The 12,741-nt window shown below is 47.0% G+C and overlaps 1 protein-coding gene across 1 annotated transcript in view; it reads left to right on the top strand.

Moving 5' to 3' along the window:
• The first annotated feature begins 9,697 nt into the window (after nt 1-9,697).
• The window catches only part of Mwh (multiple wing hairs), a 48,404-nt gene continuing 45,360 nt past the window's right edge, over nt 9,698-12,741 (top strand). Inside the window, exon 1 of the mRNA XM_076436220.1 lies at nt 9,698-12,368. Within this exon, the coding sequence (XP_076292335.1) occupies nt 12,166-12,368 (203 nt within the window). The 5' untranslated portion in view covers nt 9,698-12,165. The remainder of the gene's footprint in view (nt 12,369-12,741) is intronic.

The raw sequence follows: 12,741 nt of genomic DNA, 5'->3' as shown, positions 1-12,741 counted from the left end.
GTTTGATTTGAAACCATTAATGAATAAATAATCAATATTCAAGTTAAATTATTTATTCCCTATTAATTCCAATTTACTCTTGTGTCATGACGACCAATACTATTTATATTTTGTTTCGTGGTATAGAAGTCGAGTTCATTTAATTTTGATCCTCTATTCAAATTGAATTGTTTATTTTCACTCAGTTTCTGACTGCTTGACAGTTGAAAATAATGAATTTGTTATTTTTGTTACAGATTCAATAGAATCGATCGAAAGAGCATGTTGATAGCTGAGATGAATGTGATTCGATTATCGAAATCAAGACGCAACTTCATGTCGTATTATATAAACGAATCGTATCGGTTTAATGTGTAAGCTTTCCAATATGCAAATGGTAGAAAATCCCACCTTTTCGAGTCGCGATAAATAAAATGCCACACTGCACCCTGACACGACTGCCCCTGATTACTCGCAGCCGGTGTGGCTGCCCCTGAATACTCGCAGCCGGTGTGGCTGCCTCTGAATACTCGTAGCCATTGCTTTCCCCTTAGATTTGCGTAAAAGGAAATTAAAGTGCACGGAAGTTTTTTCTATACCGAATTTAATAAATTAGCATCGCGACAAATGATGCACTGCTCGCGTTTTCATCGAGGTATTTATTATTTATTATTTGTAGATTAGCGTTGCGAAATAATGATTCGGCTTGGTTCCTCCCTATTTTAAATGGCTACTATCGCGTTTCCATTTAGAGTTGCGCAAAAAGAAACGAAAGTGCACGGGTGTTTTCCGTATTTGATAAAATAAATTAGTGTCGCGCTAGAGAATGCACTGCTCGCGTTATTTCGAGATGTTCATTGTACATTTCGTAGAGTAGCGTTGCGCAAAAATGGTCTACTCGCGCGTTGTTTGAAATATGTCGAGTGGACAACTATTCTGCATATTTATCTTCTTTATTTTTTTTTCATGTGTTAAATTAAGTCTGTTTCAGATATGTGCTTCGTCCCTGATGAGTGAATAAAAATTAAAGTGTGCTGGAATTTTTCATTTTGCAGCGGAAAGAAATACTGTCAACTGAATCACAGCCGCTCCATACCAGTCCGTAAGTTCTCTATTACGGCACAGTTGAGGAACAACAAATCCAAAGCAACAGCTTCACAATAAATAATTCACTGTGCAGATGTTGCAGCAACACAGCAACAGAAATTCAAGTCGCGCATTCCACTCATCGAATCTCAATTCATCAATCAAAATCCCCAGCCAAGAATCAAGTTCTGTTAGAGCCAATCTTGACGGTAAAAGGTAAGTGTCGCGTGAGATTCTTCAGCCGACAAACTTATTAAGCAAGAATCTTAACGATTAATCAAAGCGTCGATAAAGTAGGTGGCTCAAATTAAACGCGACGGGATCGTGAAAGGCTTTTAACGAGCCGTAATAACTTCATAAGCCGGACGATCTAGACACCGTGTTCTACGCGGTTTCATGAATATAAAATCTGCACCGTGTGCTACAGCCCAGAGACATTTTCCGCAAACGTACATCGATGAATGGAAAAGAAAAGTTCGCGACTAGGTGAAATGGGAATCGACATGAGCGTAGGCAAAATATGTTTCTGCGGCGTATACTATACATATACATATGTATAATATAACGGTATGTAATAGATGGGCGTAGGCTCTTGCTAACCGTTTCACGGTGCTTTAACATACGATTCTGTCTGTGCAAAATTAACGAATCTTTCTTCGAAAATCAGATATCAATCAGTTAAGAGTGAAACTACCAAAGCATTCAAATATTTACAAATTGGTATATTTATGATAAACACTGTGTATATTGATAGCAATTGTAGAATTGGCGGTGACTAAGTATATAACAATTGATTAGCCCTCTGCACTCCACGTTGTTTTATCATCGAAACCAAGATATTTCTCCCAATCTCGAATATCTACATTCAAAAAATAATTTTTCTCATTTTATGCATATGAAATCGATTCTAGTTTTATTCACAGTATTTTAGTCACTGCTGCAACGCCGAAATTTTTAGCAAGAACCGCATTTTGCAGCGACGCGAACCCTCGTGCACTCGGAAATGCACGCGTCTCTCTCTCTCTCTCTTACTCTCTCGGGATAGGGATCGGGATCCGCAGGTTGCACCGATCTCATATGGCGAACTAGACCGGCGAGAGCCGCTCGCCGGCTTTTTCGTGACCCTAACTGTAGATAACCGTAATTGCATCTGTCGGTACTTATCGGGAAAACGTGTTTTATCACAGAGGGATCCACCTAGGGTTTTCAATCACGCCGCGCAACGTTCTCCATCTCCCGACGCGATGCGACGCGACGTTCCTCTGCCTTTCTCGTCGATTTCGAACGCTTCACGGATACTAATAACATTAATTTTCTTTGATAAATCCCCTGGCAACGGCTCGACGAACGTTCACTCCTCGTCTCGCGAATAAAGGCGAATCAGCTGTGGAATTCGCTTAAGTAAGTAATTTGCAGATATCGACGCTGAGTAGACACGCTCGCATGAACAAAAAACACCGTGTACAGTTATCACCTAATAACACGGTGATTCCGCGTTCTGCCGAACGATTGAGACATCAGACATCTTTTTGGGACGATGCTCGGTCGCGTAACAGGAAACGCGAGAGAGAGACCCCAGACTTTCCTCGATAAAAAGTAACTCCGCGATGCGGCGCGACGCGGAGAGACGCGGCCTGGAGGTTACAGCTTTTCTATATCAACGGTAATTTCCAGACATCTAAGTGGGTGATGAGAAATGTTTAGCCGTGATTCTGTGGTAACGCGTGTGTTCTCGTGGGCTGACTGTGCACGTGTATGTGCGCGCGCTACGATGAAAATTAAATTACACAACTGCGATCGAGGGCAATGCTCGGGTATGGTAATTCCCGTGATTGGAGTGCGGATATTTGCGCGAGAACGCGATTTTGAGAATGGATCGATGGGAACGGGAAATAGACGGAGATTTATGCAAATACACAAGTTAGGCGCGCGTTCTCGATGGGTAAAGAAAGGGATCGAATGTGGTAACAGTTCTTTTTCGCTCGCAGATTAGACGTCTCATTTAGGTGGTCTGAAAAGCGTGGAGAGGCTGGCAAACAGTTTTCGTTGTCACGGTATGAACAGACAAAATCAATTCTAACGAGAGTAATAAAAGGCTGAATAATAGGAATTATGCTACAATTAACTTGAGAAAATTGCGAAGATATTGCGGTCGATCACGAACAGATTAAACTAAACTACGAACGCGACAGGTGAACCTGATTCCAGGTGAAAAATCAGCAAAACTTCTGAGCCGGTCGTTCCCGAATATGTATTGAATATTTCATGCGCGATTGTCATCGAACGGAAGCCGCACGAACCGGTATCGAGGTCTGCGATTGTTTACGCGAAGGTTGAGAGGTGATCCACTTTTATTGGAGCGGTGGTTTCAACGCTCGATTCCGGACCGCACGAAGAAAGGTTCGAGGCGTTAACGGCGTATACGAATTACCATTAAGAATTCTACGGGACCGTTTCATGTTTTCGTGAGGTCAAGTATTATCGGTCAAAGACACAGAGATCTCGTAGAATTTTTGAGCCCGCCGCGACGGGTTTTATTTTTATGGGTCAGTCGGTGAGCGATGCGGGGCGGCACCACCTTGTTCCACTTAACGGCGATCCTGGTCCGTCCACTTTTTAACTCTGTCTAATTAGTCGCCTTCGGCGAAGGACGACACGTTAACCGTTCGCTTGTCTGGTCGTTGAGTTATCCAGTCCCACTAGAAACTACTACTGGCATAACCGATAAACTGGAAATTGATTGGGCATTGTGCAACTGCTTAATTCCTCGCTGCAAGCTCGAAGCTCCTCGAGCTTCTTTACCGTGAACAGGCTTACCGCCATATCATCCCAATTTTTATTTTTAATTAAACTTTGGAACTTTCAACACGAAATAAACGTGCATCCAGGTTATCTTCTAATTGACGCGCCAGTTAATAAATTGTCTGATGACTGTGTTACGTCTAAAAGAAGCTCCGTAACTCCGTTCCAACTAAAAGTTCTATTGGGATTTAATGGACTATATTACTTGAAGATAAAGATTGTTGGTTTACGAACGAAATTGCATTTTCGAATTACATGCGTGACGAGCATTTTTTGCCGCTTAATGGTTATAATTCGCATATTCTAATTGCACAGGTTTCATTCTATTAAACCGTTACGAGACGAGTGAAATAGTGAAAGAAAGAGCTTCGCTTCTCCAGCGAAGGAGAAAGATCGAGCGAGATCGTAAAACGGGAGGCAATTAAATGACATGATAATGTAACGAATAATTATCCCTCGTCCGCCCTCGATTCTACAACTGTATTTTTCACCGATGCTAGATTGGCACACGGTGGCAAAACAATCAATACGATAGAAAGATACATAATTAATAAGGCAATTTCTCTTTGCGAAAATAAAGAACTAGTGCACAACATATACTATATCACCGCTTCTTCGGTACAAAGTGGAGCAAATTGGTGGCAGACTCAAACGAAGATTAATTGGTAAGACCACCTCGTGCACAGAATTATGTCATTCGGTACATAAATGAACTCGTAGAACTTTCTTCGTGAGCCCAGCACAATTCTAACGAGTCAGATAAAACTTTATTTCGTTGCGCATAGTAAGCCGAGATAAAAGCAAGCATAATTAATGTAATTCTGAGTTTCGCGTAGTCCCAGGCCCTCGGTTCGCCGGTCTCGGAAAAAGGGAGGTAAAAACACAGTCGGATTGCCACATTGACATGCTTTCTACTAGACTAACTAGACGATCTTTCTCCTTCGCTCGGCTTGCGTAATCGTCGACCACGGGGTCTCGTCGCGCACGGTAGGCACAGAGGGGCACAACGTGTATATCTCTGTTTCTCGATGCGAAAACCGCGGTCACACGAGTATTATAGGTATTACGCACGGTTTACGCGTCCCCTCCCTGACCATTTTTCCTTTTGCCACGAATCTGCTCGCATCTGCTTTTCTCATGGAACGTTCTGCCCGGTTCACGTGTAAGATCGCCTCGGTGGGCTTTCTACGCGATCGCCGAGGGAAGAAGCACATACAAGGCACGCACGCGCACACACACGTACACGCCATCTATCGAACTGAACCTACTCCGGCTCCGAGCACTGTAATTTCAGAACAATATCTTTTTATGCGGCCCGCAGCCGTCTCTCTCTTGCTCTCGCAGCTTCTTCCGGTGTACGGGGAAGCTTGTAATCTTCGAATTCCCGGCGCGGCGCGGCGCGGCGTGCGCGCGCGCGCGCGATCCACCTATGCCACTCGTAATAATCGCGAGCGTTTCCAGAGAGGTTGCACGATCCGGTGCCCCGGGAATACACGAAACATCCGTGAAACGCCTTAATCGCTCGTTCCGATACACGAGACCAGAGCCGGCAGATCGACGCTCGATCGATCACCGATCCCACACCGGCCGCATCGTAAGCGAACCGGTTTAATAAGCTGTCTTGTTACAGTTTTTCAGAGATATTTTATTGTATAATAGAATTTAAAAGCCCTGTTCTTCGTGCAAATATTCAGAAGAAATTTTATGGCGGAAAGGGTCGACGAAAGCTGAGAAATTTCTTCGAGAATACGAGTAGGAAGAAGAAGATGAAGAGAGAGAGAGGAATTGCTAGTGGTACACGCGTTAAATTAGACGTGGTGCCCACGGTCCACCGAGTCCCGAACGGCCGCGCGATTTCTTCGTAGGCGAACAGTCGAATAATTATCATTTTTTTGCGATGGCTTCCTGGTTCCCGGGCGTTGCGCAAGCATCCGGAAGCACCGGTATTCTCGCCGATACACGGTTACACCAGGTATCCGTTCGGCCCAGGTCAAGCGTGAATCTGACCCAGTGGAATCGCGGCGCTCGCGCTCGCGCTCGGATGGATATCCATCCTCCAACCCTCGGATTAACCGGCAGCCCATCGTTTCGCGCGGCCGCCACACACAAACGCGCCAACTCGGATACACACAGAGAGACCGAGAAGATCGAGAGACGAAGAGGATCGATCGACGGTCCTCCGCGTCCATCGAAAGGTCACTGCCTCGCGTGAAAGGATCGCGCTTTCATTCATTACGCTATTACGCAAAGGTTACTGTAATGCGAGGTGATATCGAGACGCGTCCATGCGCGCGCTACACTCGCGGTTTAATGGATAGAGGATCTTCATGGTGATTTAGATTTTTATAGCGCGCGAGCCCGGAGAAATCGAAATCGAATGGAGTTTCGTTTTCGTCGATGCTGATTAGTAGACTGAGCGAATTTTACGCATCAGTTGCGGGAAACGGGAATTTAACCAGAATGTGCCTGCACTTCTCGAACGTGATTATATATTAGGTGTATATGGAAAAATTATAGTCTTTCTCTCAATCATTCATGCATAATGAATTGTTCCGTCTTTTTGTAAGACTTTGTTGTCGAGTGGTAACGTAGTCGGTACGTCGCGTCGTAGAGAAATGGAGGAAAATTGTGTTGTTCCGATGATTTTACTATTTTGTGCTTCACGTTATCATTCTTCTCATAAATGCATAAAATCCACAGTCCAGTTATTAGACTGCGAATCTTCGTGCGCTTGTGGCATGTTCGAATTTGTAGAATGCAACGTTCGCAGTCTAATAATTATTTTTGTAGGAGGTGAAATATCGCATCTCAATTTCCGTAAACTAACTAAATAGTATTTAACTAAAATTCGCATAAAGATCCTCGACCCAGCGACCGATCGACAACATTTGTTGCTCTCCGGCACTCGACTGGAAACGCAGCCGGCATTCTACTTCAACTATGCATTACCCGAACAGAACAGGTACTTGCCGCAGATCTGCACGATTTGAATTTGTTAAATTACCGATCTAGCCGGTTGTTTAACGGCGAGGCTCTTCCTCTCCCGAGGGATCAAATGCTGCACTGTGATTTTATCGTCCGTGGTAGTAGAAATTCTACGACTCCCGTATTCGAAGCGCGCGGACTCTAATTGCCAGGGAAAAAAGGAATCCAAGCACCCCGCGATCCTAAATTATTATCCTAGCAACAAATTAAAGCCGTACCGTATCGTGCGATTAGGAAAATAGTGCTCGCGCGGATTGAGGAAGATGCGATCTTCGCGCGGTTTTAAACAAACTCGGCTAACTAAATTTCTCTGTAAGATATCTCCGATCGCCGCGCTATGCCAGAGAGGTTTAAAACTAGGAAGAATTTACTCGGCGATCGGGCGCCAGCCTATCGTAGCGTTTCCTTGTTCCCGATGTTGCGCAAGAAGCCGGAAGCAACCTTGGTTTCTTTCCGAGAGCGTATGATGCACGAGTGCAATCACTTATCTCTCGCCGCTGCGTACACCTAATCCGTTTTGGCTGAGGAGATTTGCGAGCTAGCACGCCGAGGAACCGACCCACAATTCCCACAAACACAAACAAGCCATCCGAGAGCGCTCTACGCTCGACCTTTAATTTGTTAAGACGCGAAGCGAGCTCCCGTGCTGCGAAACGCTGCGCTAATACTCCAAACCTGTTCCCCTGTTGCACGCTGCATCGAAAAATTCGAACCTCCGCAATTTCAAGACCTCGATGCGAAACCGAGCAAAATTCTGTCCATAAAATCACAATTATTTCGTTTGATACGGAATAAAAAATTGGATCTTTCAGAGACAGAAAGATTTGCAGGAGAAGAATGTAACTCTTTTCGTGTTTGTCGCATAGACAGCCCACTGTGCGAGCGGAGAATTTACAGTGGCCATTAGAGCTCGTTTATGTCATAGGTCAAACGCGAAACATGACCCACCGCACCGGTGCAACTGGCTGGCTGCACGAGTCTCGGCGGCTTGAGCGATGACGTTAATTTTATTAGCTGCGATTGCCATACAATGCAGGCATCCGCGTCCTCTCGAAATATGCGTCCTCGACTGTGAGCGATTAACGCGTCGTGTCGCGTCGGTCGAGAGAAAAATCGTTAGAAACGTTGAAAAGACTCGGTGTTCGACGATAAAACAAGCTGTTCGGTAACGTTATAGTCGATCCGATGATGAACGATGAAAGATTAACTCGTTAAAAGTCACGAGGATCATTCGCAGATTAAACGGTATATTACCGGCGGTTCATCAACGGCCCTCGTGAAAGGAGAATGACTATGATGGATGGTATATAGCCGCTTAAAATCAGAGAGTGAGCAGCGCAAGCAGCAACGGCTGCGACGACGACAAAAGTGTAACAATAAATTGTTGGCGGAAAGAAAGGTTTTCCTTCGGTTTTCCCTGGTCCGCTGATTAAACGGGTCTTGACGTGCGTCTGTTGCGCCGCAAGGAGAACTGCAGACCCATTTTCAGACACGAAAACCGTGGTTTCTTGCGAGTCCTACGCCGCAGCACAGCGGTACTTGATTACCTTTCATTATGGAATCACAGTGAAATGAGTGAACCGACCTAACGGCGTTTGTATTGCGCGCGGCGCGGTGAAAAATCGGCGCGAACGAGCAAAAAATGAATGAAAAGAGAGTCCCGGTGAAAAGCGTTTTGCCCGGTAAAGCCTCGTTCTCGTCGAATAATCGCTTCGCTTATTAAACGAGATCCGAATAAAGCGAACGAACCGTAGGCCTCTCGCGCGTCTCTCTAGACTCTATACTGTAGATTCTAGAGTCTACGAGTCTAGAGTGTGCGAGGAGCGGGGCTCAGGATGCAGATTACAGGCGAAGGGAAGTATCTATTTTGCGAGGCGTCTTATTAATGCCACGGATGAGGTTTTACGAAGAAGGCTTGTCTGGTATTTCACCTTTTACCTCGATGACTGAGGCGATCCAGGCGGAGTCCGTGGATCGGCCAGGAGAACTTCATCCGGCACCGTGGGACGCGTGTAAAATCGAAACGACTTCCCGTTTAAATAAGTGGCAGGCAACAAAGCTCGTGTTCGAGTCGGAAACGTCTTGTTCGATGAAAATCAACGGCGTTGATCCCGGTTCGACGAAGATTACCACCACGCGAAATGAGATAATTTATCGTCCGGCATCTATCACCGAGCGAGCGAGCGAGCTACGAGAGAACCGGGAGTTCGCGGGACGAGCGAAAAAAATTGTTGGGCGGAGCCGAGAATTTATGGAACTAGAGAAAGTTTGTGGAAAGGGGTAATAGAACACGGGAGGCAAAAAGGTGTGCACAGAGAACCTCGGAAAAAATGTGTGAAAAAGGTAGAAACAATGTCTGCAAAGATGCACGAAAAATGACGGAGAATCGATGAAAATTAGGGGGAGGGCCCAAAGAAGAGATTGGAGGGGATAAAAGAGCGACGTGGAAAGCACAGCCAATTGCATACATCTCGCGCACAGTGACTCGGCTTCTGCAGCGAACAGTAAAGGGACTTTTGAAAAGATTTTTTCGCCTGGAGAGAAAAGCATTGACCTTAGTCGTAGACCAATGATAGGATCTCTAGATTAGTGGGCGGTGCCGGACACACCCATTTCTCGGTTTTTGCTTCGTGTACGCGTTGCGGAGTCGCCGGGTTCGTTCGACGTAGCTGAAACGGTCTTCTAGATCCTTATCCAGCGCACGATTCGCTCGCGAATCGATCATCTAGACAGGTTCGGTCCAGGATCCAGACACACTCGAACCTGACCTACTGAATTAATCCGTCGTGTCGGTCGGTCGGTCGGTTGGTCGGATCTCTCGTATTTGGTGCGAGGCTCATAGGACACCGGGGGAGCGACGTAGGTCGCGGCTTGACCCAGAGCCTCTCGGATAGTCTCGGAATCCTCTGTTGGACGGCTGTTCTCGGAGCCAACCGCGAGGCGAGATCTAGAGGAGAAGAGTCGTCGGCTGGGAGAGAGGCGATGCTCACACGTGCACCTCGGGGCATTCACGAGTTGGCAGTCGGCTCTTGAAACCCGCCCGGTGAATGCCTCGAGAGGCTCTCGTACACGCGTTTTTACCGACCTTTCAATGCACCCAAGGGGGTTCGTGTGCACGCAGGAATTTCGCGCTTAGGGCCGCATTATCTTAAGAAAATTCGCTTCGCCTCGGTGTCCGCGAGTTCCGCTGGGTTCGGTCGGTTCGGTTCGTTTCGCGTCGCCGCTGTCACGCGACGTTTCCCCGATATATTTCGCGTACCTGTGCCTCTCTACCTGTGCCTGTTGTGCCGTCTCTCTGTATCTGTGTGTTGTGCGCTGCGTCCGAGCAAGCGTTCACGCGTGACAGACACTTTGAAGAAAGTGAAATGCGACGACGTCCGCCGAACCAGCCAGGAAGTTGATTAATTTCTCCGAAATCGCTCGGAGATTTCACCTTGTTTCACGACGCGTCGCGTCGCGTCGCGTCGTTTCGTCGCGCCGATTATTCGTTTCTATCGGAGCGCAGGAAAGCGATCCGATTTCGCGAAAACAGTATCGAATGGAAATTTCGTGTGCGCGCGCGCCAAACGATCTGTTTACATCGGGCCGAGCGTGCCGTTTCGTTCGACTTTCGTGGTCTCCTGTCGATACACGATTGGTAAATAACAGAGCCACCGCACCGCGCCGAGAAACCGTGGTCGATCATCGTCCAACCGTCGTCTATCCGAAACTTGTGAAACTTCGCTCCGCAAATTGTACACCGGAGAAACATCAGTGATTTTCTCGCCGATGGAATTATAGAATCGGCCGGGCAATTTAAGTGAAAATCGCGGCGGGCCGCGTAACAGTTCCACGAAAGGCGCAAGAAATCCGACTGCCATAAACGGGAGGAAAACACGGACAGGCGAAGGAGGCAGCCGCGAGAGCTCTCGTAACGCAGCGTAATAACGGTTTCAAGAATTTTTCACGTGTCAGTGGATCACTGGGTTTTCTAACCGCGCCGACGTCTGGCTCAGTTTTTTTCGAAACGTTCGCACGGATCCATCCTAATTCGCGCGGCTCCGCTGGTCGAACCGTGTCGAATGCTACTTCTCGTCGTTGAAAGAGTTGCGCGTGTTGCCATCGGCGCGGCAACGAGACACGAGACGAATCGTTCGAACGATTAGACGTTCGAGGAGACGGAAATTGTTCGAAGACGAGGAAGACAGCCGTTAGGCCGATGCTCTTGACACGGGGAGAGATTTTCGCCGTCCGAGGACACGATGGATCGCTATTAAAAGACGACGACAACCGCTGACATTCGAGACAGGATGCGCGCAGGAGCGTTTCGAAGGCAGTTCTTTTCCATGCGAGTGCGCGAACGGTCGCAGGACACCGCGAACGAGTGTGGGAACTCTCGGGACACCGGCGACAACACCGACTCCGACGACATCAACGACACCGTACAATGAAGAGAGACGCGATAAGTCGCGTGGAACCCGGGGACTGCAGCTGTCGGAAGCGAGAAAGGATCTTCTAACTCGATTTTAATCGTGAAACCGCGGCCGGGCTTCTAATGATCGTTGCAGCGGAGGAAAACGCAAGCTCTGCAGCGCGTTTGCATTAAAACGGTGTTAGAAAATGAAAATGCGGTCTCGGCCGGCCAGTCCGCAAATAAACGACATCGCCGAGAGTCGTAGAACGGCAACGGACGATAAAACGAACCCACGTAGAGGTCTTAAGGACAATTTATGAATCTGCACACGCCGCGATATCTTAATAAAGCCGCGTCGTAAAGGCTTCGCTCGGTTTTAATCCTTTCGCCACTCGAGGAAGCACGGACCCCGTGCACGTTTCCCGGGGCCTGCTTTTATAATAAACGTTCCGTTCTGTTCTGTTCCGTTCCGTTCCGCTCCGTTCGGGACGTCGTCGTCGTCGTCGTCGTTGCTGCGGACTCGTAATTACGCAAGCCTTAAAGACAATCGCGGGGGCAAAGACAATGCCGGAGATACGGCGATATCGGTGAGACATCACGCGAGAAAAATTCCTCATTGTCCGAGGAATGTGGGCGTATCGAGCCAGATATCTGCACGATAATGAGATCTCGCGGTTAGAACGAGATTGCGAATGCTGTCTGAACGATACAAATCATGGCCGTTTTTTAATCGGCGAAACGGATCTACCGATGCAAATATGAGCAACAGGTTCGTTGGGATCGCTGCGTTCAACGAATTTTAACCCCCGCGTGGACAGAAGCTAATTAGAGGAGTGATTAACGAGCTGCGCGCCTGGGACGCGTTTTGAAACGGTGCTCGAGGAGATTAGGTCTCTGAAGGCTTAATTGGAAGACGGAAGATGGGGAATGCGAAATCCCAACCATGCCGACGAGGCAAACAGCTTTACCTGTTCTACCTTATCCATAGAACGTGGAGCATCGTGGCGGAACATCGGAAAGATCGAGATGGTTCCTACGATACCGATCCAGAGACTGACTTATCGTCGAGGTGCAGCGGCTGCAATGGATGCAATTACCGACAGGACAGCCTTACCTTCGACAGGTATGTAGAACATTATCTATTAGTGGTAATATCGCCAATAACAGCTTATTATCTTCGATTTAGCTCAAGGATTTACCGTAAAAGTTAAAATCTTTTTGCATTTCGGCGATCCTAAACAAATTCGTTACACGCAACACGAGAAGTGACACTTAAACATATGTATTATATGCGATAATTTTTCAATATTTCTTAAAAAGAACATCGAAACTTCAATCTTCTCGAGCCAGATGTCGCTATAGCGTTCTCCTGCGTGCAGCGCCTTACGGCCATCGTGAATACTAGCAGGCAACGTCTTAGAAAAAGAAAGAACATGTGCAGAGTGTATACTGTATACTTGGAACAGCTTCTTTTTATAAAAAAAGTATAGTCCCAT

This window comes from Lasioglossum baleicum, chromosome 13, assembly GCF_051020765.1.
Source record: "Lasioglossum baleicum chromosome 13, iyLasBale1, whole genome shotgun sequence".
NCBI classification, from domain to species: domain Eukaryota; kingdom Metazoa; phylum Arthropoda; class Insecta; order Hymenoptera; family Halictidae; genus Lasioglossum; species Lasioglossum baleicum.
Note: the sequence above shows the minus strand (reverse complement) of the source record. Positions and strands in the feature narration are given on the sequence as shown.